Here is a 26340-nt window from a genome sequence, read left to right on the forward strand (position 1 = left end):
GTACTTGTTACAATATATGTAGAATATATTATTTCTGCAATAAAGATTTTTTTCTTATCTCTTCCTCACATGTGAACACATTTTGCATTCTTAAATTAGAACTTTGTGAAATTCCGTCCTAAACTTTTAGGTTTTTTCAAAGGTTTTTCCTGTAAAAGTGTCATAAAGCGTAAACATATGGATAAACTATTATTTTCAATTTGGACCAAAAATTGTCTTTACAAAATTAAAAACTCTAAATAGTGCAGAAGTTACCATATTTTCTGCACTATAAGGCAAATTTAAAAGTTGTATTTCTTTTCTCCATATACAAAGAGCTTATTTATGGATTAATTCAGTTTTTTTAGAGGAGTATGTGGCGCTCTGTTGAAATAAAATAAAATAATGTAAAATAGAAAAATAGGCAACGTACACTGAAGTATAATGATAAATGATTATATATAAAGTTTGAAAAGCCCATTTTTAAATCAGTCTAAACTTAAATTTATTCAAATAATCACAAGAAATGAATCCATACACTGAAAACAATAAAAAAATATGGTCTGAAGAAAATAATAGAAAGGTTTTACGAAACAAATTTGACAAAGTTAAAAGGGAAAAGCATTTTTTTTTTTCAAATCATTTTCACAAAATTATTATTCTAGAATTTATTTTAATCAAAATGAACCACATTTCCTACTTTATTTACAAATAATTATTTTGGAAAAAAACAAACCTACAGAATATCTTATTTGAAGGTGATGAGGTAATCTGGATAAGCTTGGTCATCATGAAACACAACATACATCCTGGGGTTGTTTATATCGTCCACCACGCTGTCACAGCGCTCATTGGGTTGTTGGGCGTTGCGTGGTGGAGGCACCTTCATTCCACTTTGACCCTGAGCGTAGACACCAGTCAGCACCCGAACCACAAACATCAGCTGAGAGCCGTCAGCACCTGGCTTGGAGTAAGTGCTTTTTGCTGAGTAGGACGCATCTACAGCAAAGTAGGTTCCATCTCCATAAAACGTCGCTGCAACAAGGAATAGAGGTCAAAACTTTAACCATGATTGATTTATCCTCCATCTGCTGCTTTGAAAACTTCCAGGTTTGCTCAGGATTTGTTAAGATACTTCTGCTCTTACCCATTACTGTCATGGTTGCAAAAAAACAATTGACCATTTTTTTACAGTTAAAATTATCATCAAAAGGAGAATTACCATTTTGTCCTGCGAAGCTCCTGTTGAACCCAGTTGTCATGATGGAGTTACAGTTTTCATGGGATGTCCCATGGAAAAGAGTATTTTCGCTTTCTACTCCAAGTGTTGCATTCTTAAAGGTTATGTGCTTCTTTTGTGCTTCGTAGGCCCGCCGCAGATGAATGTTCTGTAAGCGCTCGATCTGTCAGGAAAATATTGGGACAAAAAAAGCTGGAAATGTAAACATGCACCAAACACAACTGTTGATCTAAAAATTATTCAGGTACATAAAAATGTGTAGATAGGTTTTGTAGAAATAATTAGACGCGGGGAAACACATAACAAAAAATTAAGTTTATTTTTTTAAATAATAAAAGCACCCTGATTAAATATTTGCCACTAGAATAATTATGATTTCTTGGTCATTTTTCAAGGAATATGAATGATAACTCTCCCATTTTTTGGGCTTACCCATAATAAATCATATTGACAAAATAAACTTCCCAAATGACCCCGCTCAAAAGTTTACATACCCCAATGTATACCCTGATATAACCGATATAAGCATTGAAACCGCAGAGAAATCCTGCATGACGGTTACTGGAGATGCTACAGGTACACATGCTAAAAAACACATCGGTAGAATCAATGTGGATGACGTTAAAAGTTGTTTTATTGAGCATCAGTTCATCTGACCACATTTCAATGAGTTTCTGTGTTTCATCGTTGTTGTTTTATGTAGTTGTTTTTAAGAGAATTCTGTTGGAAATACATTTTAGCTTTTTTTTGTGCCGCAGACACAGAAAAGCGAGTTATACGTTTTTCAGTGGTGTTGAAATAAATGTTTTAACAAGTAAACAGTTGGATCAATTTATTTTCTTTTGGATAACATGAAAATCTAATACTCTACATTTGTCTGCGGCTCACCAATCACCTTGTTTCTACCATGTTTACATGCCATGACTGTTGGGTATGGTGGCCGTTTTAGTTCAGTTGTTCCACTCTCGGTTCGTTTCATATTCAGCCTGAGGAATCTCCGAGCAAACCAAAGTTCAGTCTTATTGGAAACTAACCAAGACCACCTCAAAAGATGGGTCTGAGAGTGGTTCCTGGTAAAGGAATGTAGTTTTCTCCTGCCAGGAGACAGATTCTGGCGGCAGGGGATAACTACATTGGCACCACAGCTCGGCAGAGAAGATGGGTGTGTTTTCGTTGTAATCTGGGGAGCTTGCAGCACAGACTCTTCCTGAAGGGAGCAGTTGGCATCGATCTTGGGTCAGCACGTTTCCACCCACTCTTTTTTGTGGGTATGGGAGGGGCTGCTGCAGAAAGTGCAGGTTTTTAAAGGATTAATATTGAATGAATGAACGGATCAGAATGCAGCTTTGGCGTTCTTTGTAGTGAGGAATGAACAGTAAAAAGCATTTAAAACCTCAAAGAGTAGAATTTTCATGTTAGAGTCCCTTCAAGAACTAGGGAATGTAAACTTGTGAACATGGTCATTTGGGAAGTTTCTATTGTCGTTATGATTTCATAAGTGTAAAGAGAATTTTTTTTAAATAAATGGATTTAACATTTTACTACAAACTTTAACTTCTTAGATGGTCACTAACCTTGATTACAGTTTGTCTTGCAGTCATTTGAAAAGCCTCCTTCACAAGTTTGTACTCTTTAGAAGATTGCCTTAGTGGAACCACTTTCATGGACTCACTTGCAGTCATGCTATCCCAGTATAGAGGAAAGCTAAAGTCTGAAATTCATTGAAGGGATCAGAATTAAAAGGTTCACAAGAACCTGGATTACTTGTCCAAGTACAACAGCAAGGTATTATTTCATCTGCATAGTGTTGCTTTCATTTTATTTTCTTGTTTTCTCACCTGTCAGGTTTTTGAGACGCTTCAGTTTGGTCTTCTGTCCAGCTGCAGTTGCCTTCTTCTCTTGCAGATTTACTTCCCATGTGACACCCTGGGCATCCTCTATTCCTGCTGCAATATCACCTTTTTCCAGATTGTAGTTTGCAATTTTCGGTAGTCTTTGCCAGTTGCCTCTTTGATCCAAGATGCACCACATTACACGATTATACAAATCTTCCTCCTCTCTAACTCTCATCTCTATTCTCAAACGGACTTGCAAACAGGATTGAATCATCATCATCAACTGGGTAAGCCCATCTTTTAGTCCAGTCACTGTTAGGCCACCTGATGGGTCCTCCTCTATGAACAGACCCTCAGACTCAACCAGCTGCTTGAAGGTCTCAACGTCTACCTGGGTGAGGACTTCCATGTCTTCTTTGCTGATGGTTTGAGTGGAACACACTGTCTCGTACAGGTTCTTCAGATTTTTCATGGCATCATCAACTGTGTTTTTACCAAGACCAATGAACTTGAAGGTGGACTGCTGGCTCCCTGTACTTTCATTGGCAAGTTTAAAGTCGGTTATCAGAGAAAGTGACTGTTGTCGTACCTGAGGCATCGCAGGTGCTGATACAGAAAGACAAATATACAACATCAGTGAAAATCTTCAGGTAAAGGAAACACTTGAGGAAAAAAGGAATAAGAAGTTATGGATTTTACCTTCCCTAATAACTGGGGAAAACATCTGCATTGCTTCCTCTTTGAACACAAGGAAAACCTTAATCCTATTCAGGACAATGTGGATGCGGGTGAGTTTGCAAAGTTTCCTGGACGAAGTTGCAGTTTTGATTCCACGAAGGACTGCACCGGCTACAACCCCAGGGTCCAACCCACCAGCCCCTGGACACATAGTTCATTCTCCATTAATTTAAAGATAACTTTTGATTGTGAACAACAATAAAGCAAAGAGACATTGATGTACATACCAGTACAGATGGCAGGAATGGCTACAGATTCAAACCCAAACTTTTCGCACTGATATATGATGTTGCTCACAAGTTCCTCAATGAGACTTTCATCTCTTTCTACGCAAACATGAAAAAATGCTTTACAAGGGAACTGCCCAGGCTGGGACACAAAAATGTCTCCACAGTTCACTTTGGCTGCATAAAAACACAAAAAATAGAACTCAGTTGTTGAAATGGAATTTCTTGTTGACAATGTGTGGTCTTTTTTGTTTCTGACCTGCTCTCAGTTCTGCCTCCACTTGCGGTCCAGCCACTGTAAGGATGTCTTTGCACACCCCCTCTAAGTGGTGACAAGAAGTAATATTTTAATTTAAGGGCACAAAAGAAAGGTGACAAATGGTTATTTAGAGAAGTAAGAAGATGGCAACAAAGGGGGATTGAATCATTAAACAACCAGGTGTATATAGTAATCTGAAATGGTAAGGGGCCCGTCTGCACTAACACTCAGTAGTTACATGTTGGCTAAAATAGTCTTCACATATAAACTAGTCAAAATGTACACAATACAACCGCAGTTCACACACACACACACACACTTATCCATATAAACCCACACATATAAAGCCTTTCATTCCGTCATGTATACTATTAGCGCAAAGGTGAGTGTTTATGTTTCGCTAATGTGGATGAAAGAATGTAAAAAGAGGCAGAGTGCCCGGCCATCTCCACACCAAGACCCCCTGCCGAGGCAGCAGCAGCTGCTAGAACCCTCCCATACCCACCACAGACTGGTGGTGGGTATGGGTGGTGGTGGGTAATGTAAACAATCCTAAGAGAGCGGAAGGGTTTAATGATGATTTCTAGTAGATGATTTCTAGCAGCATGATGATAGTCTTATTGTGAAAAAATTGCAACTAAATTGACTTCAGTTTTTTGGTGGTAGTAACAAGTCATAAACCTGCTCTAAGCATCTGTATTGTAACTTGGAGATATCTGTAATGTCCATCCAGATCGCTAGAGGGCGATGGTCATGCCTGTTGTATTATGTTCAGCCAATAGGTGGCAGGAAGTAAACAGTTCGTTTTCAGTGGTGCAGTAAGACAGACCATGATGGTTTTTGCTCTTCAATCTGAAGCTATCCAATCATTTCCAGCCCTTTGAGTGGCAATATGAGTAGGTTTTATGTTAAATATGAAGGCTGTCAACAATGTTAGTGATTTTGTTTTTAAGTTTGTGACATTTTATAATGTTGGTTGAACATGTATCAAATGCTAATTCTAAGCGATGTTTTGGCTAACATTACTGTCCTTTTCAGACTTAATTGGGTTTTTATGTGAATGTGGTTCATTTACTGAATATCTTTCTGTATTTTTGTCATTTCAGTTTCACACGTTTTTGCATTAAATCTTACTAAATACAGCACCTGTCTGATCCTTGTAGGAAATGAAGCAAGGGAGAGTTTACTGACTGTGAATCTTAACCAGGAAATGGGGTCACGTTGGGTGCAACAGAACGCTTTAATACCATTGTGGAAATTGGTGAAGTCTGTTGTGTTCACCACAACGTCTGTAGTTTGGTTGGTGATGTCCCCAAACACAAGGTGTAGTTGAATGTTGCCTCCCAACGCCATAATGACTTCATCAAGGTCACTGGTGAGAGACCTGAATATTGCTGCAAAGAAGACGACCAATTTGTCGTATTTTAAACAAGTATTCATTCTGATGAATACATATTTTACAATTGTTTACCTTTACTTTACATTTTTAAATCATTACAGTTATACCTTGATATATTTCATAAGAAGCTAATAAATTAGCTATAGAACCACTCTGACTTACCTTGGCCTGTGTGGTTCATGCTTGAGCAAAGGTTTTTGTGCACTTCATGGTAAGTCTGTCAAAGAAAGCAGCAAAAGTACGCATTATGCATTTAAAAATAGTCTATTTAAATTCAGTAGAGCAGTTAAAAGTGGTGCTAAAAGCAAACCTTCTCAGAGTCAGAATAATCAGGATGGATCACAATATTGATGCTGGAGAGAGACCCGGAAGTTGCAGATGATCCAAACTCAGTAATCTTCTCTGTCAGCACTTTAATAGCATTCGTTAGAGAGTACTTCAGAATAACTCCATGTCCAATGATTGGTATGGCCACTGAGCTATAGCCCTGCTTTCCACAGAGGTCCAAACATGTCTGCAGGCCTTTTCTTAGAGCCTACAAGACAGACATTTTCACATTTTAAAATTAGAGTATTACTATTTTATAGAGAAAAAATATTGATATAAAGTACAGAGTTTACGAATAAGACAAATATTTAAGCAATATTTTTTAAGTTTAAGTTTTTTAAGTTTTTTGTGTTCATTTAATATTTTTTACAGAAAAAAATTCTCTCTGTGCTGAAAATTACTCTTCATTTGATTACAGTAAATTGAGACTCAATTCCCTCAAATGTGTTTCAGTTACTTAAGCTTCCCTGGCTGACGTTCTTAAAGAGTGGTTTGCAAAAGTATTCATACCCCTTGAACTTTTGCATTTTCTTTCCCTATGACCAGCAACAGCAATGTTTTTTTAAAGACCAACACAAAGAAGAAAATAATTCATGATTTCATTTTTTTTACAAATAAAAAACTGATAAGTTAAGTGTGTGAAAAATATTAATCCCTTCTTTCTCTGAGTGTATCCAATTACTTTCAGAAATTGATGATTGCTGACTGAACGTTGACCTACTAACTAAATAGAGTCCACCTGTTTGCAATATAATTTCAGCAAAAATATGGCTTTTTTGTGATGGTCTCAGAGGTTTGTTAAGAGAATACTGCGTTGCAAACGCCATCAAGTCTTAAGAACACACCATGCAGGTCAGGGAGAAAGTTGTGGAGACATTTAAAGCAGAGTTCGGCTATAAAAAATATTTTTCAAGCTTTCAACATCTCCTGGAGCACTGTTCAGTCCATCATCCGCAAACTGACAGAATATGGCACACCTGCACACCTAACGGGACATGGTGGTCCAGCCAAATTAACAAACAAGGAGAGCTCTGATCCAAGATGCAGCCAAGAGGCCTGTGGTGACTCTGGGGAGATCTACAGGTCAGGTGAGGGAATCTCCCCATCAGTGGTGCACTGCACACATCTGGGGTTTTCTGGGGGTTTAGGACAAGTAAAAAGCCACTGGTAAAAGAAAACTACTAGAAGTTCTTCTTGCAGTTCGCTAGAAGTCATGTGAGGAAGCCGGCAAACGTGTGAAAGCAGGTCCTCTTGTCAGATGTGAGCAAAATTATTTATTTTGGCCTAAATGCAAAACATGTTTGCTGGAAACCTAACACTGTACATCACTCTGAACACTCTGAACATTCCCACTGCCAAACATGATGGTAGCAGTATTATGTTCTGGGGCTGCTTCTCTTCAGAAGGACAGGTAAGCTGGGCGGTGTTGATGGAAAGATGGATGGAGGCAAATGCAATCTTGAAAGAAAACGTGTTGGAGTCTGTAAAGCATTTGAAACTGGGGTGAAGATTCACCTTCGAAAGGACAATGACCCTAAACATAAAGCCATGGCTACTATGGAATGGTTTATAGTGAAATATATTCATGATTTGAAATGGACGAGTCAAAGTTCAAATCTAAATCCAATCGAGAATCTGTGGAAAGATCTGAAAACTGCAATTCACAAAGGCTTTCCATCAAATCTGACTCAGCTTGAATTGTTTTGCCATGAAGAATGGTCAAAGATTTCACTCTCTAGATGAGTAGACAAACCCCAAAAGACTTGCAACTGTAATAGCAGGGTCCACAAAGTATTGACTCAAGAAGGCAAAAAACGTTTTCACACCTGTTGTTGTTTTGCTGTTGCTCTGCCATTTCAATTGTCAGAGACCGGTTGTATGGAGGGGGTACTGTGATGGTTGGTGCCTGTGTCTGAGCTACAACAGGTGGTGCTACTGGTTAGTCTTGATTCCTGCAACCAGTTCCCCCTCCTAAAGCACTGCTTATGTGTATTCAGTTTTTGCCAGAATGTCAACAGCCCTTCATGCAGATTCCTCATTCAATCTCACTTAGTTAATCTCTGTAACTACGTTCTCCAAATGCCAGAGGACAAACCTGGGGTCTGAATCTTGCTTCAATGTGTCCTAGCCTGTGTGTTTGAACCAACCAACCTGAGCCATCCTGGCTGAGTCAAGTGTTTGCATTGACTTACCTCTCTCCTGAAAGTAGACAAACTTCTCTGTATCTACATTCCTGAGTCTACGTTCCTGAACCTGAGTTCCAGAATCTACGTCCCAGGGTCTATGTCCCAGAGTCTACGTCTCAGAGTCTATATGTGCATCATTGTTCTTGTTGCGGCAATCACTGAGTTGAGGGCTGCCGTGGGCTAAACTTCGGCTTCCTTTGTTTGACACGTGTTCCAACAGAAAAAAACTCTGAAGTGTCTGGCTGCAATACGTCTATTGCTTTTATTTGCAGTTTTCCATTCCATACACTCCAAACGAAAAACAAAAATGAACACTCCAGCTGAGACAGAGTTTTTCTAGCCAAATTAATGCAAATAACAAATTGTATGACCACAGCCAGGGGCTCACCCCACTTCCTAGTCAGTGCAGTTTTTTTCACTGGTGACAAGACTCTGTGACACATGCGCCAACAGTGACACACCAACAACCAGGCAGATGCCGCTAAACTGTACTCCTGGATTTGTAAAATTTTTTGGTCACCCATCACCCCAAACCCTGACATTCACAATTGTATGCCCCTTTGTGTTGGTCTTTCACATACATTTCCAATAAAATATGTATGTGGTCAAGGGGTATGAATACTTTTGCGGGCCAACGAACTTCTAAATGTTTTTCAGTTCCAATTTGTTGTATTTAATAAATGTCAGTGTTAATCAAGTAAATGTAATTCAACATTATCCTTGTCTAACATTATTTTTAGAGTTTTTTTCTCTTTATGACTGAAAATTACCTGAACACTCTGTCCTCCAACACCATCCCAAGGCGAGCACTCTATGAAGAAGATCTTGGAGCATCCCAGAGATGGAGGTCCAGGGACCTGAAGAACTTCACCTGGGTGAAGGACACAGTTTGCTGCTGTTGCGTCAAACTGAGACTGGAGAATTCTGCCCCCTTTTCTTAGCAGGGATTTACTGATATTATTAGAGTTCAGCTGATTCTTAACAACGGGAGCCACAAAAACATTCACCTGTGACAAAAATGGGAAAATGTATGAACAAAGTTTTGCATTTTGGAAACAATGTACAGCAAAGTAAAAAAAAAAAATCCCAAACCTGTTCATCCTCTAGACGGCAAAGCTTGATCCTTAGATTTATTTGGCTGACTGCAGGACTTCTAACACAGCTCCTGCTTTGTCTGTTCAGGGATGGTCTGAGCGATGTCACATTTGTGATGCTGTCTTGCTGTTGGACATTTACATTTGGGACTCCTTGCTGCTCCCTGATAATGACCTTATGGGAAGTCTCAACCAAATCTTTGCTAACTTTTCCAACTCCCTGGAAGTATCGCAGAGGCCCTGGCCCATTCAAGACCAAATAGTCTACTGTTAGGTTGGCTAAAACAGACTGGAGAGTCTTATGTATGTCCTTAACTTGACCCTCGGGACCAGACAGAATCACACATGGATATGGGACATGTGAGGTCTGTAGTGTGACACTGGTTATATTCACTCCAAGCCTGTTCAACATTTCATCAAAGCATTCCACAAGTTCTGGATCTGGCAGTTTGATCATCTCTTCAGTGGGAGCTTGATTCAACTGATAATCATGAAGTAACTCTTTAAGTTTGGTGACCTCTGGTGAGTAGCCAACTAGCTGGACTGTAGTTTTTTTGACACCTGGGATGAAGCTGACCTCCACTTGGAGACCCACAGAGTTGACCTCATCTCTGGCCTTGTTGAGGATTGCTCTCAGCTCTGGAGGGACCGTGGCTGCCCCTTGCAGCTGAACACTGATCACAACAATGTCTCTCAGCAGTTTTGCCTCCGCCTCCTCGAGGAAAACAGAGGACAAACTGGACAGATGCAGGTCAGAATCCACTTCTAGGGACACAGGACTTCTAAACCTCTGCTGAAATCGAGCTTCATACTTGGAGAGGGCGTTGCTGGTTTTCATGAAGGCAGACAAACACGGAGAGAGCTGAACTCTCTTCACTTTTATCTTTTTGACCAGCTCGTCTAGCTTTGCAGCTCCTGACTTTACTTTCTCATCAGTGCCTTCCAAGATTACCATGTTGGTACGTGTGGTGATTTTAACTTCTGGAGAATCAGCTTGCATTTCTCTTCTGAACTCTTCTTCTATCAGCTTGAGGTGTTTCTCCGTGATTGGCAGCTCCATGGTGGATGTAAGACACTTCTCTAGAACCAAAACCTTCTCCTTCACAACAACAGTTTCTCCCACCACCACAACATAACCTGTCTGAGAGTACACTTTTATATCATCATCCACATTGCTGAGATCCTGCTGCACCTTCTTGACCAGTTTAGGCTCAAACACGTGATGGCAAGTATATCTCTCAATGAGATTGATGAAGATCTTGTCAACCTGGTGCTCCAATTTCTCAGCTGCAGCCCCGAAAGCTCCTCCTGATTCCTTCACAACATCCCCTTTCACCACTGCCTCCTCTGTATCAAAATCTAACGTCAGACTACAGTGGATTACATCGAGCTGCTTTTGTAAGAACGTCAAAGCTTGAGGGCAGTCTCTCAGGTAAAACAAGAGGAAGGTCTCAATTTGGAAAATCTTCTCAAGCTCTTTTTTGTTTGCTTTGGTGAATGTCTGAAAAGAAAAGAGATTGTGTCATTTCAAATATTTTTAACATATTTAAATGTTAGTCTGCATTACAGAGTTGTGTGTTTGATGCCAAGTTGTCATTAAAAACAAAAAAAAAAACTTAAATCATAGCTTTAGTGACCTTGGACTTTATTTTAACATTGACCCAATGACTCAAAATGACTTTTTAGATTCCGGTTATTAAAGAATAATCAATTGAACTATTCTCAAAAATAATTTTTAGACTTCATTAAATGTGTGAAACATTTCATTTGAGGAGAGGATCCATATTGGATATGTTTGTGTTTGTGAGTGGCGGGATGGCTCAGTGGGGTAAGTGTAAGGCTGGAACGCAGGAGCCCTGTGTTCGATCCCTAGGGCATCCACTGATCGGGTCCCTAGGCAAGGCCCTTAATGCTACTTCCTAGCTCTCCAAATACAGGGTTGTGTCAGGAAGGCCACCTGTGGTAAAAACAATCTCTGCTGTTGTGCTGTGGCTACCCCGAAAAGGTAAAGAAGAAGAAGAGGGTTTTTGTACGGTGGCCCTGAGGAACAAGTCAAGCCAAAAACATTTTGAAGATCACAACCACTATTAAGAAGTAGAAAAAGTGGGAAAAAAATCATTACATTTCAGAAAATGAAAACAACCAGTTCTAAAAGAAATTGCATAAAAATCTAATGTTTTGTAAATCAAAAGTATTTTTTATTCTATGTACTAAAATGAAATCTTAAAAATAAAAGTAAGACACCAGAAGCATTTTGTTTGACCTTTGAGTTTTTTCAAAAGCGTCTTTTATGTCCACATACTAAGGATGTAACGATTCTTAGAGAATTGCTAAAAAACGATTCAAACTTGTCAAGATCTTCTTCAAAGCAGAAAATTAAAAAAATCGAATCAACAGCTTTACATGCAGGTGCGCCTGTGTGTGTGTGTGAAGGTGATTACACATCGGCTGCGCAGTCAAGCGAAAACTTTCAATGAAAAGTCAATGGAAACGCACGCACACCAGAAATCCTGTATGAGTATAACTATGAGACAAAGACAGAGAAAGACTCTGGAAATTGATAATAAAAGGAAGGATTAAAGTCTGCAGGAAAATAACTCCATGTAGAAGCTCCTCCACAACAAACTTAAACAGACACCTCAGAAAAAAATCTAAAACAGAGCAGATCATTACTGATAGAAAAACCAGATCAGCTCTTCAAAGACTTGGTCTTCCACCAGCAAGTCGCCAGTAGAGAACATGGAGATCTGAGGATTAATCTGCTTCTGCTGTTTTTTTCTTAAGTTTATAGTTTTTCCCTGGAAAATGTCATTTTATTCAAAAGTATGTTTAAATCAATACACAATTACTAGTGTTACTGTGAGGAGAGGCAACCAAAAGTTAATTTTGTGTTTCACAGTTCTATTCAAGTTATATGACAACACAACAACATTGTAAATGGTGATGGTGCTGTATTTTCCTAGAGCATTTGTCAATATACAAAGAGTTGGAATATGAGAATGTGAATTGTATTTCACAATTTAACATTCCAAGGTGTTTTTCAAACAAATACATATATATTAATAAACATTGCAACCTTTGTCAGTCACATGGAGCACAACATAACCTGGGTGTAACAAAGGCACTGAGACATGTGGACCCATATGCAAAGGTTTAATGGCGTGAGTAAAAAACAAGGGCAAGGCAGAGCTGAGTGATAATCCAGGCAAGAGTCAAACATATGGAGAGAGGCTGGCAGACAAGGAACCAGGCAAGGGTCAGAACACAGAGAAACAGACAAAAAATAACGCTCGGACTGTATGCAATGCAAAAACAAGACTTCACACTGAGCTCTGCTTGGTGCCAGAATAAATACTCCTTGAGATGATTGTCTGATGTGGAACAGCTGGTGAACTTGGGAGCAGAGAGCAAAGGCTGATGGGAGAGTGAGGAAGATGTCAGGGGAATGTCAATACTCAGGTGATGGCTCCCTCTGGTGGTCGCCAGTGGAGGAGGATTGTTGAACTGTGACACCGGGTACGAAAGTATTTGTGATTATTTCAGTATTATGTATAATTTTTTATTTGTATGGAATAATTTCTGTTAGTATAAAAACAGACTGTTTGATGTAAGGGGCAAAAAGAAAACATACTTGGCCTTAAAATATTCATTGTGCTGACAAAAAAAAAAAAAATTGAAAAAAATTGAAACCATGACTTTGAAACTGAATCTAATTGAATCGTGGCTTGACTGAATCATTACATCCCTACCACATACTAATAAAAGTTTATGCTCAGTGTGGAGCGTATCCAGTATGTCTTCATGTCAATTAACTTTAGGTTAAAATGATAGACAAACAGCAACATCCAAAATCTGGGAAAAAAAGTTTTTGCAAAACAAAAGTAATTTCCAGAAATCATAACAAAATGTATAAGAAAATGAAGCAAAAAAAAAGAAACTGGAAAAGCTTGGTACTCTGGGGCATCACTGATTGGATGATGGTGTTATGCATAATTTATTTGCATTTAAAGGGACCCTACCATGAAAATTCTACTTTTTGGGGTTTTAAAGGACTTTTACTGTTCATTCCTCACTATAAAGAACCCCAAACCGGCATTCTGATCCGTTCATACATTTAAAAGTAATCCTCTAAAAATCTACACAGTCTGCAGCAGCCCCTCCCATACCCACGAAAACAAGTGGGTGAAAACGTGCTGAGGTAAGATTGATGCCAATAGTTCCCTCCAGGAAGAGTCTGCTATGACAGCCCGCCTCCAGACTAACACAGCACTCAATTTATCCCCTTATCCAGTGATGATCAGCAAAAAACTTTCATTTTAGATGCAGAATACTGTATATCTTCCCGCTGTGTCCTGTCTTCAATAAATTCCAGCTGAAACAGGTGTTTGTTACTTTTTATGCGGCGCTCCTTTAAGACCCCCCAACCCGCGGTCTGGCACACCTAAGAAGGAGCTGCATGTGTGCTGTGAGTCTAGGGATGGCCAGGCCAACTAAAGGCAGGTATATGGTATGTGCATCCAGCTTTGAAGAAGTTTGGATTATTGTTGTGGGAGAAATACAGACATGGTGCCACAGACTCTAGAATGACATCATGAAATGGACTGTGCCAACATGCAGCGGGAGGCGGAGCTTCGGAAATCGAGCCGTTTTACTTCAGGGTAGGGAAAAACTCACAAAATATAACTCATATTTCATAAATAATTCATTTTTTAGTCCAAAAATAATGCATAATCTTATATATAGATATAGTTCAGTCTGATAGGCTTAAGAAAATCATGGTAGGGCCCCTTTTAAGATAGATTAGCTTTAGTTCAGCGAAAGAGGAGCAATTTTTGTTGTTTTTTTTTTTTATTTAGTGTCAAATGTAGCTCTTTTTTTTTTCTTTGCATGGTTCCTGCAGGGAAAAAAAAGAAAAGGAGAATTCACTTTGCTTTTAAAACTTAAAAAAAATGAACAATTAAAAGTTTGGAAAAATGGGAAAAAGGAATTATTATAAAATTATTATTATTAAGTTGTTAGAATCCCAGGAACTTTCAGCTTCTGCTGCAATGCCCCCCTCCCCTTCTCAAAGTAGTGTTGTGGTGATCACCTTAACGACTGAACCTTCAAGTTGCAAATTAGATCTAGGTTGTACGACAGCACACAGTTCTGCTCCCTTCCCCCTATCCACATACCTAAGAGAAACAGGTTTTGAGGACCAGGCAGCCCTCGCCTACAAGGCCAAGTCTACAAGGAAGACTTTTCTCCATGTGTTTTTGGCACCACTGGCTGTCTTCAACATGCTGGTTGCCTTTTTTGAATTGGGAAAATTGTCTTTTTATAGATGAAGGCTTCTTATTATTCTCTTCTTCAACAATTAATAGTTTATTAGTCTACGTATGTATAAGTATCATATGGAGAGGATGTTCTGGCTCCAAATCCATGTACCGGCATATCCTCATCATAGGAGGAATCTGAGAAGATGAACTCTGATTCCACAACAAAAGAATCGTCTTCACTGCTCCCAGAGTCCACATCGAGGATTATTTGAATCAGAGCTAAGGGTTTCAGAGGAGTGTGAGTCTTGCTGATATTGGGATATTTGTCTTTTTGACTTGAAGATGCATCTACGTTTATTAGTCAAAAACATACAGTATATTACCAAAAGTATTGGCTCACCCATCCAAATGATCAGAATCAAGAGTCCTAATCACTTGGTTTGACCACAGGTGTATAAAATCAGCCCTCAGACATGCAGACTGTTTTTAGAAACATTAGTGAAAGCATGTTTGCTCTCAGGATCTCAGTGAATTCCAGTGTTGAACTGTCAAAGGATGCCACCTGAGCAACAAATCCAGTCTTGAAATGTCCTAAATATTCCACAGTCAACTGTCAGTTCTATCAGAACAAAATGGAAGAATTTGGAACAACTCAGCCAGGATGCTGAAAGTCTAAAGAGGTCATAGACTTTCTGCAGTCAGTTGCTGCAGAGCTGCAACCTTCATATGACCTTCAGATCAGCAGTACAGTACACACAGAGCTTCATGGAATGGGTTTCCATGGCAGCAGCCTCATCCAGCCACACATCAACAAGTACAATGTAAAGTGCGGATGCAGTGGTGTAAAGCCGTCACTGGACTTTAGAGCAGTGGAGACGTCTTCTCTAGAGGGAGGAATTACACTTTTCTATCTGAAAATCTGAAGGACCCGTCTGGGTTTGGAGGTTGCAGGAGAACAGGACATTTCAGACTGATTTGGTGGAGGAGGAATGATGGTGTGGGCTTGTTTTTCAGACCCCTTAGTTCCAGTGAAAGGAACTGTCAATGTTTCAGGATACCAAAACATTTTAGATAATGCTTCCAACTTTGCAGGAACAGTTTGGAGTGGCCCCTTCCTCTTCCAACATGACTGTACACCAGAGCACAAAGCAAGGTCCATAAAGACACAGAGGTTTGAAGTTTGAACTGGACTGGCCTGCACAGAGTCCTGACCTGAACCCCATAGAACACTTCTGGGATGAATTAGAGCAGAGACTGCGAGCCAGACCTTCTCCACCAACATCAGTGTGACCTGACCAATGAGCTTTTGGAAGAATGATCCAGAGTTCTTATAAATACTCTCCTCAACCTTGTGGACAGCCTTCCCAGAGGAGTTCAAGCTGGAATGGCAGCAAATGGTGGAGCAACATCATATTGAACTCTGGGTTAGGAATGAGATGAAACTTTGGTTCAAATGTGAGTAAAAGCAGGAAAGCCAATACTTGTCCACATGCATCAGGTAACTCCAACCCCCACACAACCTGTTAGTTCTGGTGGGCTGTTAGTTCAAATCGACATTAGGTACTACATGCAGTTAATGGCTCATCAGTGACCCACCATGACACAACAATGGGCTCTCGGACTAGAGGGGGGGAACTCTTCCCTGCGCAAATTTGCGCAGGCTTAGGGATTCTAGTGTTAGAACCCCCTTTTCGCATTGTAAAATGTGACACTGGGACACTTTTAGTACTTCACTTTCTTAACTTCCTGAAACCAGAGAACAGGTGGATTGGTTTGATTCCCATTGAGCACAATTAGCTTCCAGCTTCCTCTTCAGGCAAGATCCTTCAGGCTACTGCCTGGAACAAAGTAGCCCTAAGTCTGGGTCTCCCTGTGCCGGTCCCCAGCCTAGATGACATACAGGGTTGTATCAGGAAGGGCAACTGACGTGAAAAATCTCTGTCAAACCACCTGTGTGAATCAGTGAGAGCTGATTGGCTGTGGCAACCTCTTAAGGGATTTACCGAAAGGTGAACATCACCTATCCTGGAGCATCCTGAAACCAGTCCGCCCAGTTCAGTGGCTCTTTACAAAACACTGGAGGTCTAGCATCAGCACAACTTTCTCAAAAAAAAAACAAAAAAAAAACACACACACACACATGTGCTCACCTGCCCGTGGCTTGTTGATAGCTGATCAAAAGCCTGTAAGGAGCTGCTGTTGCTCACAGTCAGATGCAGTTCTCCATTAGGTAGACAGATGGTGTGAGACTTCTTTTGCAAAACCCTTTCCTGATCGTCAGACAAAAAAAGGTCACAATTAAAGTCTACAATCTCACAAAAAGTAACTTTTTTCTCTTTGTAATACTGAGTTTTGCTTACCTTCTTTCACCTTCAAGCAGATTTTATAAGTGTTCTCTCCAATCATCTGAATCTTGTCACATTCCCCTCCTCCTGAATCCCTCTTTTTTCGAAAATAAAGATGAATCTTTCCTTTCTCTCTTTTGCTTAAATATCTGGCTTCAAAAAATAAAGGATGTGGGAATTCATCTGCTTTATTAAAAAAAAAAAAAAACTAAACTAAAAGACAGAGCCTTTCTCCCTCCTGACTGTCCCTGACTTAAACAACACTAAGATTTTTTGTTTCACTTTTGCCTCGGTGCTACTCCTTCCTTGGTATGCATCCAGTGAAACACACCTAAAAGCAGGCAACAAATGTTAGGTATTTTAAAGATCACATCCTTCTCAACAGAAAAGAACTTTAAAGTAAAGTAAAATTATAATCAGATACAAGATTAAATAATTTCTTTTCAAGCTTGTCTTTAACATCAGTTTCACTGCCAGTGAATTGAACTATTCAAGTTGTTGGATTACCATTAAAAATACAATTTCACATTATTACAAATATATTATTTTCTGTCGTTTATGACTGATAGGTCATAGGTTTATACTTACGTATTTTTTTTAATCTTGCGTCTAATTTCTGTTCAGAAGCAAACTTTAAGTATAATTTCAAGTAAATCTGCTGCAGCAGGAAATACTTATTTGACACAGTTTAACAAAAACAGTTTTAACAAAAACATATATACATTTTCTCTGTTTTTAAGTTGATGTATAATTTATCAGTTTGTTGTTTTTTTTTCTTTTCTGTCAGGTCTGACCAAAATAAAAATAGTTCTCTGAGATCTCAGGATGAAAAAAAAAAATAGAAAAATAAGAAAGGCAATATGGGATTATAAAGAGTTGACCCCCCCACCCCCCCTTTACATGCAGTGTGAAAGTGTGGGTCTTAAATGTGCAACTAAAGCTTGATCATTTATTTTACGTTCAGAGGAAAATATTAGGGGTGGGTTGAAAAAAAGCGATTAATCGATTTGAATCGATTAAAGCTTTATATCTCAAGAATCGATTCACAAAAGACATAATCGATTTAGCACATAAAGCTTAAGTCCGCTAGCTTGATGCTAACATTTCATGGAATTCTCCATAGGACGGCTAATGCTAACACTCGGTAGGGCTAAAAATACATTGCTGACTAAATGAAGAATCCTTAAAAACTCACAGGTATGAAATTTCCAAACTCTATTGAAATACTTTTAAAAGAGTCCATTTGTGTTCCAAAATATCGTTTTTTCCCCCCTTATACTGTCAGCTTCTTGAAAATTAAGGTATAATACTATAGCGCGATCGCCACCTAGTGGCCAAACTGAAACGCCCTCCAGAAGAAGCAGCACTGCTCATAATGTTAATGACATTAACCTTTTTGTTAGAACACTTTGCTTTTGAGAATCCATGTAACACTGTATGCTATTAATGATCTCAATATTTCACTGATACATTTTGCAATATGTGAACTGTATCAGATTAATATAAATATATTCAAATTATATAGTAGATTATAAATGTATTTCTAAACAAATGTGTAAACTCAAAATTGAATTCAATGAAATTGAAAAACCGAAAGAATAAAAAATAAAAAAATAAAAAAATCAGAATCAGATCGATTCAGGGTCTTGTGAATCGAATCGTTTCTGGAAATTATAACCAATACTTAGCCCTAGAAAATATGTCAAATTTTTGTCCACAAACTGTGGTGACATTTTTGAATTAACATTTTAGAGCTTGATGACAGAAAATTGTTTTTATTGATTGGACAAAAGCAGAGACGCTCATTTCATTTTAAACTTTTTTTTTTAAATATAATTTATGATAAAGAATCAGATATGAAAAATACAGGATAGAAGTGAACTTGGCAGATAGTGGAGTCAGAATGAAAAGTGAAACAAATTTGTGAGTCTCATGTTCAAATATGGGCTGCACGGTGGCGCGGTGGTTAGCGCTCTTGCCTCACAGCGAGAAGGCCCCGGTTTGAATCCCGGCTGGGACCTTTTTGTGTGGAGTTTGCATGTTCTCCTCATGCATTTGTGGGTTTTACACATGCATTAGTTTCTTGAATAAAATAAGTCTGCTTATCTATCTCTGCAATACAAATAAAAGGTTTTCCTTCTTACTACATCTCTTAAACAAACCCCTGGCATTAACAGAACAAGCATAAAGAGATATATAAAAAAGAAAATGTACTAGTGTAACTAACGATGAGGCAGAGGCATTTGGATCCATAAGCAACCAAGGTTTAATAAAAACCATAATAAAGGGGCAAGGCAAAGGGAAGTCAGAGTCAAGGCGTAGGTCAAGGCAGACAGCAGTGAGTTTTCAGGAAAAGACTTTGCTTGGCGTGTTACCAGATGAGGTCCCTCACCGTTCTTGACATGAACCTTATGATTATGGACCTTGGTTTAGCCCACTGGTCTTCCCCGGTCCTGAGTCGGTCGAGTCTGTGTGCGATGTCCACCGCTGTCACCTCGTTCCTCTGCTCCTCCGGCACCGAAGCTTTGCAGATCTCTCTCACTTTATCTTTCACCTTCTCAAGAGAGTTTTCAGCCACTCCGTGAAATTTCACGCACCAGTATCTCTCCTGGTCACTCATACATTCTTCCAGATTTTAAGTTTTCTTCTTCAATTCTATGTTTTTATTTTTTCAAAGTTTCGTTTTCTTTTTTTTAGATCCAGAACATCAGCATGAATCGAGTTTAGACTTTCACAAAGTTTATTTCTGGTGGACGGGTCTGACTTGGCGTAGTTGGACTATACTCATTCCGCCCTCCACCTGGTGCTTTAGAAGCGTAAGACTGAGTTTCCTCAATTTTTTTTTGTTTTCCTTTGGTATGATCCACTTCCATGTCTTCCAGTGTGGACATGTGGTTTCTTGTTGCCATTAGCTAGCACTCTTTGTACAAGTTCACTTAAGAAGTTAAGTCACATTCAAAACCACTTTCTCAGTTCTCAAAAAATATTTCACGACTCAAAAAAAAAAAACGAAATAATGGTCTTATTTTGGGGAAAATGCTTAATTAGAGGTCAAAATCCAGGAAGAAATCCTGTTCCTGTACCTCCACTCAAGAAACATGTCTTCTCACCGCACCATCTTAATCCCCCCCTCTCCTCTATGGTCAATTTACATTTTCCGGACCTGAAAATTATAGCGTCTGAAGCTTCACTACCGTGCTAATACCGCATGACTGATTCATGAAGTGGTTCAAATTGTACCGAAGGTTTTGACAGCGGCATGAATCCTTCACTCTTTGTTCATAATGCAGGGTGTTTGATACAGCGTTATGGTCAGACTGAGGTAGAGACAGTTTGGAGAGGCTTTAGAGATTTTTTTTTCTTTTTTAATAAAACCATAAACCATTAATATGTCCCTTAAACACACAATCTTAATGTTCTAAAAGCAGGATCATTGTCCAAGCCTGGTGCCTTGTACCAGTGCTGCATTAAAAATGCAGATTGTTATGCTTTGTTTGTCAATCATTTTTTTGTTCAGTTATGGTGTTCAAGTCTATCCAATAATTTTACTTTTCCGGCGATGGTGGGCGGGCTCACATAAAAATGGATGAAGTCATCAAGATGCGACGAGCTTCAGTCCAAATGGGTGAAGCAACAAAAAGTGAGTAGTGACATGTTTTTTTCTTCAGCTTGTGTGAAGACAAAGATGCAGAGCAGCAGTGAGAGTCCAAAAAATATAATAAAATATCTTAAGTATATTTGGCCTATGTGTTCTCCTTCACAACATGACACTGCTTTGTCACATGATCATCCATCCATCCATCCATTTTCTTGACCGCTTCTTCCCTTTCGGGGTCGCGGGGTGCCGGAGCCTATCCCGGCTACTGAAGGGCGAAGGCGGGGTACACCCTGGACAGGTCGCCAGTCTTTCGCAGGGCCTCAATCACACACCCATTCACTCTCACATTCACACCTAGGGGCAATTTAGAGTCACCAATTAACCTATGAAGCATGTTTTTGGACGGTGGGAGGAAGCCGGAGTCCCTGGTGAAAACCCACGCATGTACGGGGAGAACATGCAAACTCCACACAGAAAGGTCCCAGCCGGGATTCGAACCGGGGCCTTCTCGCTGTGAGGCGAGAGCGCTAACCACTGCGCCACCGTGCAGCCCCCACATGATCATGCTTTGGGAAAAAAATAAGCACATTTTTTTTTTCTTTTTTTTTCCATTTTTTAAGCACCTGTTTCACCCTTTAGAGACCAGAACCATTATAATCAATCACCAGTCTTCTTTTCTAAAGCACTTGATTACAAACAAGCAAAATACTTAATACCTAGGTTCCCCCCACCTTTCAAGCACTGGTTTGGCATAAAGCCATAAAATCTAAATCCATCCCTACTCTCACCTCACTGTAAATTTTCCTTTTCAGCCTTAGGAAGCAAGACCTTTGGAGGCCGAGAGCTTAGGGCTTTGAGCTTGGAGCTGGGCTCTGGGAGCTTGGAACTGTACCCTGAGCTTGGTGCTGGACTCTGAGACCTTGGAGCCATGCTCTGAACTTAGAGCTGGAGCCTGAGCTGGACTTTGAGAGCTTGGAGCCATGCTCTGAGCTTGGAGCTGGAGCCTGAGCTGGATTTTGAGAGCTTGGTGCTGGACTTTGAGAGCTCTGTGCTGGACTTTGAGAGCTCGGTGCTGGACTTTGAGAGCTCTGTGCTGGACTTTGAGAGCTCGGTGCTGGATTTTGAGAGCTCGGAGCTGGACTTTGAGAGCTCGGTGCTGGACTTTGAGAGCTCGGTGCTGGATTTTGAGAGCTCGGTGCTGGACTTTGAGAGCTCGGAGCTGGACTTTGAGAGCTCGGTGCTGGGCCCTGAGGTTGGAGCTGGACTCTGATAGCTTGGTGCTGGGCTTTGAGCTTGGGGCTGGGCTCTGAGCTTGGGGCTGGGCTAAGAGGATCAAAATAACAGAGGCATGAATTCCAACAGATGGTTAGTTAAAAATAAAAAAAAAATATCAATGTTAAAAAAAGCTTGTCTTCAGTTTTCAAAGTGTTTGTGTGCATAAGTGTGCATACGTAGAGTGTGTAGGGATGAGAGGTATCATGACCATTATTCTAGCAATGTCCAGTAGGACATTCCTTTAGAAGTTGTTGATATTTTACTGGCTTTAATAATGATTTCACAAATTTTGAAAAGCCCCTTTTTAAAATTCAGTCTAAATGTAATTAGTATTTTTACAGAATTAAAAGAAATAAGCACAATGAAAATGGTCTTTAAAAAAAGCAAAGCAAGGTTTACAACAATCTCTTGACAGGGTTAAAAGGGAAAAGCATAGTTACACAAAAGTATTTTATCATTTGAATGAATATTTTCATCTTGATGAAACACATTTCATGTTTTTTTAGTATTAACTATTTTGTTAAAAGAAAAAACAAATCAGCAGAATATTTGATAAACTCTTACTTGAAGGTGATCAGATAATCTGGATAGGCTTGGTCATCATGGAACACAACATACATGCTGGGGTTGTTTATATCGTCCACCACGCTGTCACAGCGCTCATTGGGTTGTTGGGCGTTGCGTGGTGGAGGCACCTTCATTCCTTTTTGACCCTGAGCGTAGACGCCAGTGAGAACCCGAACCATAAACATCAGCTGAGAGCCGTCAGCACCTGGCTTGGAGTAAGTGCTTTGTGCTGAGTAGGACGCATTTACAGCAAAGTAGGTTCCTTCTCCATATACCGTCGCTGAAACAAGGAATAGAAATAAAAAATTTTACTGTCCTTGATTTATCCCGCCATCTTCTGATTTGAAAAATTCCCCTATAACGGATTTCTGGGCAGTATTTTACTGCACTGTCAAAAGTAAAATACTGTACAAAGGCTTTACGGAGTTTTACTGCAAACACCAATCAACTGTGGAAATTTACTGTAAAATGCAATGAATTCTGGGAATTTATTGTAAAAAACCAATGTATTGTGGGAATTTCTCTTTTCACTACTGTGTTTTCCTTGTTACTGTGAATCAAAATACAGTTAGAAAAATGTCAAAGAAATAATGTTCAATCACAAACAAGTACGTTATTAATCTTTCTTACCTACTTGGACTAAGTTTAACCTGCTATCTCTAACAAGTGTAAGAGAATATTTTTGATTAGCTTGTAATTTCATTTCACTCTTATATGTAACCTTCGAATGAACCTTTTGTGCTCTTTAAAACATGCCATTGAGTGTTTTCCCAGACACTTAACTGCATGTGCGCATTAAAGAACCAAGGGAGGACTTAGGGAGTAAAACATAGCCTTGAAAGGCCTTCCTTTCGCAGAAAGAGTAAGCCACAAATCAACTTGGGCCCCTGAGATAATGTTCAAATTTTACTAATATGGGCATGACATGACGGGGAGCATTGTTCGAATATTGTTTGTGCAGCCCTATAAAGATTCTTGTATCTTGTCATATCGTCGGAACCCTCTATGAATGAGCTTCCCTACATGCTCGCGTGCACCGCGTGTATTATTTTGATTTGCTATTAAACACTTGTGTTAATCCTAAAGTGTGTGTGTTCTTACATCAGATTCAACAATTTTCCACCACACAAGCACAAAGACTGTTTATTGTAAGTGAGTTCCAAACATTGTTTACGTGTAAATTCAGTCATAGTAAGAATTCAAAATGACAGCAAAAATGTATCTCCTGATACCACATACGTGAGATTGTTTTTTTTATCACTTTATTTTGGATTCAATAAAATTCTTTGTGTACAAGGTTTCTTAGTTGTTTTCTTTTCTCATGAAATAACTTGATGGATAATTTTATTAAAATTACAACTCATCTTTTGAAATACATCTTCCCACTGAATATCAAACTCACGTGTTATTAGCTAAGACACTCTAGAAAACTGTTTACCATTCATTCTAAGCTCCTTAAGTCCTAACCCACTGACCTCAACTCCTTTGAACTATTGTATGTAATATAACTGTAAAATGAAATACAGTAAAGTATTTGTGTACTGTGATTCATATTATAGTTTTACCAGAGTAAAACCAAATACGTGACACATAAATTCTACTCTATTTTAATTTGCAGTGGTAAAGGTGGAAAATGTTTTTCAATAATCACTGGCATCCAGCTTCCAAGAAGTTACGGTAAAACCTACAGCAACTATTTTACAGTGCAGGTTTGCTAAAGATTTGTTAAGAGACTTCTGCTTTTGCCCATTAATATCATGGTTGCAAAAAAATATTTAAAATTTTTATCAGTAAAAACCGGCATAAACAAAAGAATGCATGGTTTTATTAAGGACTTCAGGATTTTTAAAAAGAGAATTACCATTTTGTCCTGCGAAGCGCCTGTTGAACCCAGTTTTCATGATGGAGTTACAGTTTTCGTGGGTTGTCCCATGGTAAAGAGTCTTTTCCCTTTCTCCTCCAAGTGTTGCATTCTTAAAGGCTATGTGCTTCTTTTGTGCTTCGTAGGCCCGTCGCAGATGAATGTTCTGTAAGCGCTCGATCTGTCAGGAAAATATTGAAAAAAAAAACAGCTGGTAACCGAAAACTGTACAAATAAACTTTGTGTGAAAATTATTCAGGTACATGACATATTTTCCCAAGAAGCATGCTTAGAATAAATTTATAAAAAAAATCAAGTATTTAGGTTAAAAAAAATACATTAGTTTTATTTATTTATTGTTATAAAGGAATTCTGAATAAATATGTTGACACTTCACAGACAAAGCTCTCAAGTATAAATGAATCACTTTTGATTTGACCGATTTTAGGTGCAAGAATCAAATCATTCAAAATGAACCCATATTGTCAATGAATCGTGTCATCATCCACAAATTATGATATGAATCGAATCGTTGTTCAAACTAATCATTACACATTTGTGCATGATTTTAAAGTTCATTTCAACCTGAAGGAAAATTTAACATTATTGCATATCTAATAGAAACGAATTAGTTATGTAATGTTTTGCGCAATTAGTTACATTTGTGCTCATAAGTTTACATACCTTGTAAGAAATGATGATTTCTGGTCATTTTTAATAGAACATGAATGATAACACATTAAACTTTTGTGTCACAATCAGTGACCATCATTGGAGAAAGGATTAAGGTGGTTAACACCTATAAGTACTTGGGAGTGCACCTTGACCACATACTGGACTGGACAGAGCAGACTCGGGCTCTGTCCAGGACAGGACAGAGTAGGCTGTTTTTCCTAAGGAAGTTAAGGTCTTTTGATGTGTATGCCGGCACGTTGCTCCCCTTTTTATCAGTTGCTTGTGGCAAGTGCTGTTTCCTTCCCTTTGCTCTCCTCTCATGTTTCTCTTTGGTTCTGTTGCTCGCCCTCTGCCTATCTCTCCTCCACAGGTGTCCAGAATGAGGCAGGGCATCCTAGCACACCAGCAACTCATCATCCCAGCAGCATTTAAGACTGGTTCCTCCAGCTTTTCCCTGCCCCTCCATCTGCTAATCTCAAGTGGTACTGAGCTCACATATGAGTCTCTGTTCCTGGCCAGTTACACTTATCCTAATCAGGCCATTCTGCTTTCTGTTTCTTGTCTGCACTGGCCTGGAACTATTCAGCTTGTTCTGACCTCACCCCTTCCTGGACTCCGTCTACACCTTCGACCTGCCTGGACATCCTCTCCCTCATGGACTTCCAGCAGCTTTGCCATCAAATAAACTTATCTCATCATATCATCCATCAATCTCTTTTCTTCTGACCGTGACAGTATGAACTGGCCTGCAACCAATGCATGATGGGACTCTACCTGTGTCTTGGAAAGTTCATGACATACAGAGGGATTTATCTAGTTCTGTGACAGCCTGATGACCCAGGAAAACGCTGTCTTCCCAGATAAAAGCTCCATCTAGTCAGCTCTCCTCAGCTAGCCAGTTTGCTGACCTACACTATCTTATCTAACTCTCCATCAGGCTTGACAATTGCCTTCGGGAGTGCCAAAGAGAGAAAGCCGCCCAGGTTGCTTCCAACTTGTTCAAGGGTCGTCAGGTTGTGCATCCTCACTCTTCAAGAGCTGCTACTGTGGGTCCTGGTTAGCCAAGCCCATAACAAAGAACACTCCAGGCCCCGTCTTCATGCCACACTTTGCAATTCACATACTTCACTCTCATTAGTGGTACTAGTTGATTCTGGCACTGATGATAACCTGATTGACAGTAAGTTAGCCCATGAACTTGAACTAAACACCAGCTAGGGGCTGACATGTTTAATAAACAAAAAGCCACAGCACTCCCCGCTCACAGGCCATTTGACTGTGCATTGACTGTAGATCTAGTTCCCGGTGCAGGGCTTCCCCCCAGCTGCCTGCACAGCCTGCCATGACCTGAACGAGAGGCCATGGAATCATACATTAGGGAGGCTCTAGACCAGGGGTATTCAAATCCAGGCCTCGAGGGCCGGTGTCCTACATGTTTTCCAACCAACCTTCTATTGAAGCTCCTTATTGGCTAAAC

At 39.5% G+C, this 26340-nt stretch overlaps 2 protein-coding genes across 2 annotated transcripts; both read right to left on the bottom strand.

Moving 5' to 3' along the window:
* Nucleotides 1-552: 552 nt before the first annotated feature.
* Nucleotides 553-19507, bottom strand: LOC112139677 (protein mono-ADP-ribosyltransferase PARP14-like). The gene is made up of 14 exons (XM_024262508.2): nucleotides 19280-19507; nucleotides 16693-16812; nucleotides 9283-10674; nucleotides 8961-9197; nucleotides 5988-6212; nucleotides 5840-5894; nucleotides 5526-5672; nucleotides 4279-4341; nucleotides 4020-4196; nucleotides 3754-3933; nucleotides 3058-3660; nucleotides 2794-2930; nucleotides 1202-1382; nucleotides 553-1014 (listed from the first exon to the last, which is right to left on the bottom strand). The coding sequence occupies exons 1-14, from the start codon at nucleotides 19505-19507 to the stop codon at nucleotides 728-730; spliced, it is 4032 nt and encodes a 1343-aa protein (XP_024118276.2). The 3' UTR covers nucleotides 553-727.
* A 1566-nt stretch (nucleotides 19508-21073) lies between these two features.
* On the bottom strand, nucleotides 21074-24390 carry LOC112139678 (lysine-rich arabinogalactan protein 19-like). Its single transcript, XM_024262509.2, has 3 exons — nucleotides 24189-24390; nucleotides 22325-22607; nucleotides 21074-21808 (listed from the first exon to the last, which is right to left on the bottom strand). Exons 1-3 carry the CDS (start codon nucleotides 24226-24228, stop codon nucleotides 21331-21333), a joined length of 801 nt encoding a protein of 266 aa, XP_024118277.2. The 5' UTR covers nucleotides 24229-24390; the 3' UTR covers nucleotides 21074-21330.
* Nucleotides 24391-26340: the final 1950 nt, after the last annotated feature.

This window comes from Oryzias melastigma, unplaced genomic scaffold (assembly GCF_002922805.2).
Source record: "Oryzias melastigma strain HK-1 unplaced genomic scaffold, ASM292280v2 sc00391, whole genome shotgun sequence".
Taxonomy (NCBI): domain Eukaryota; kingdom Metazoa; phylum Chordata; class Actinopteri; order Beloniformes; family Adrianichthyidae; genus Oryzias; species Oryzias melastigma.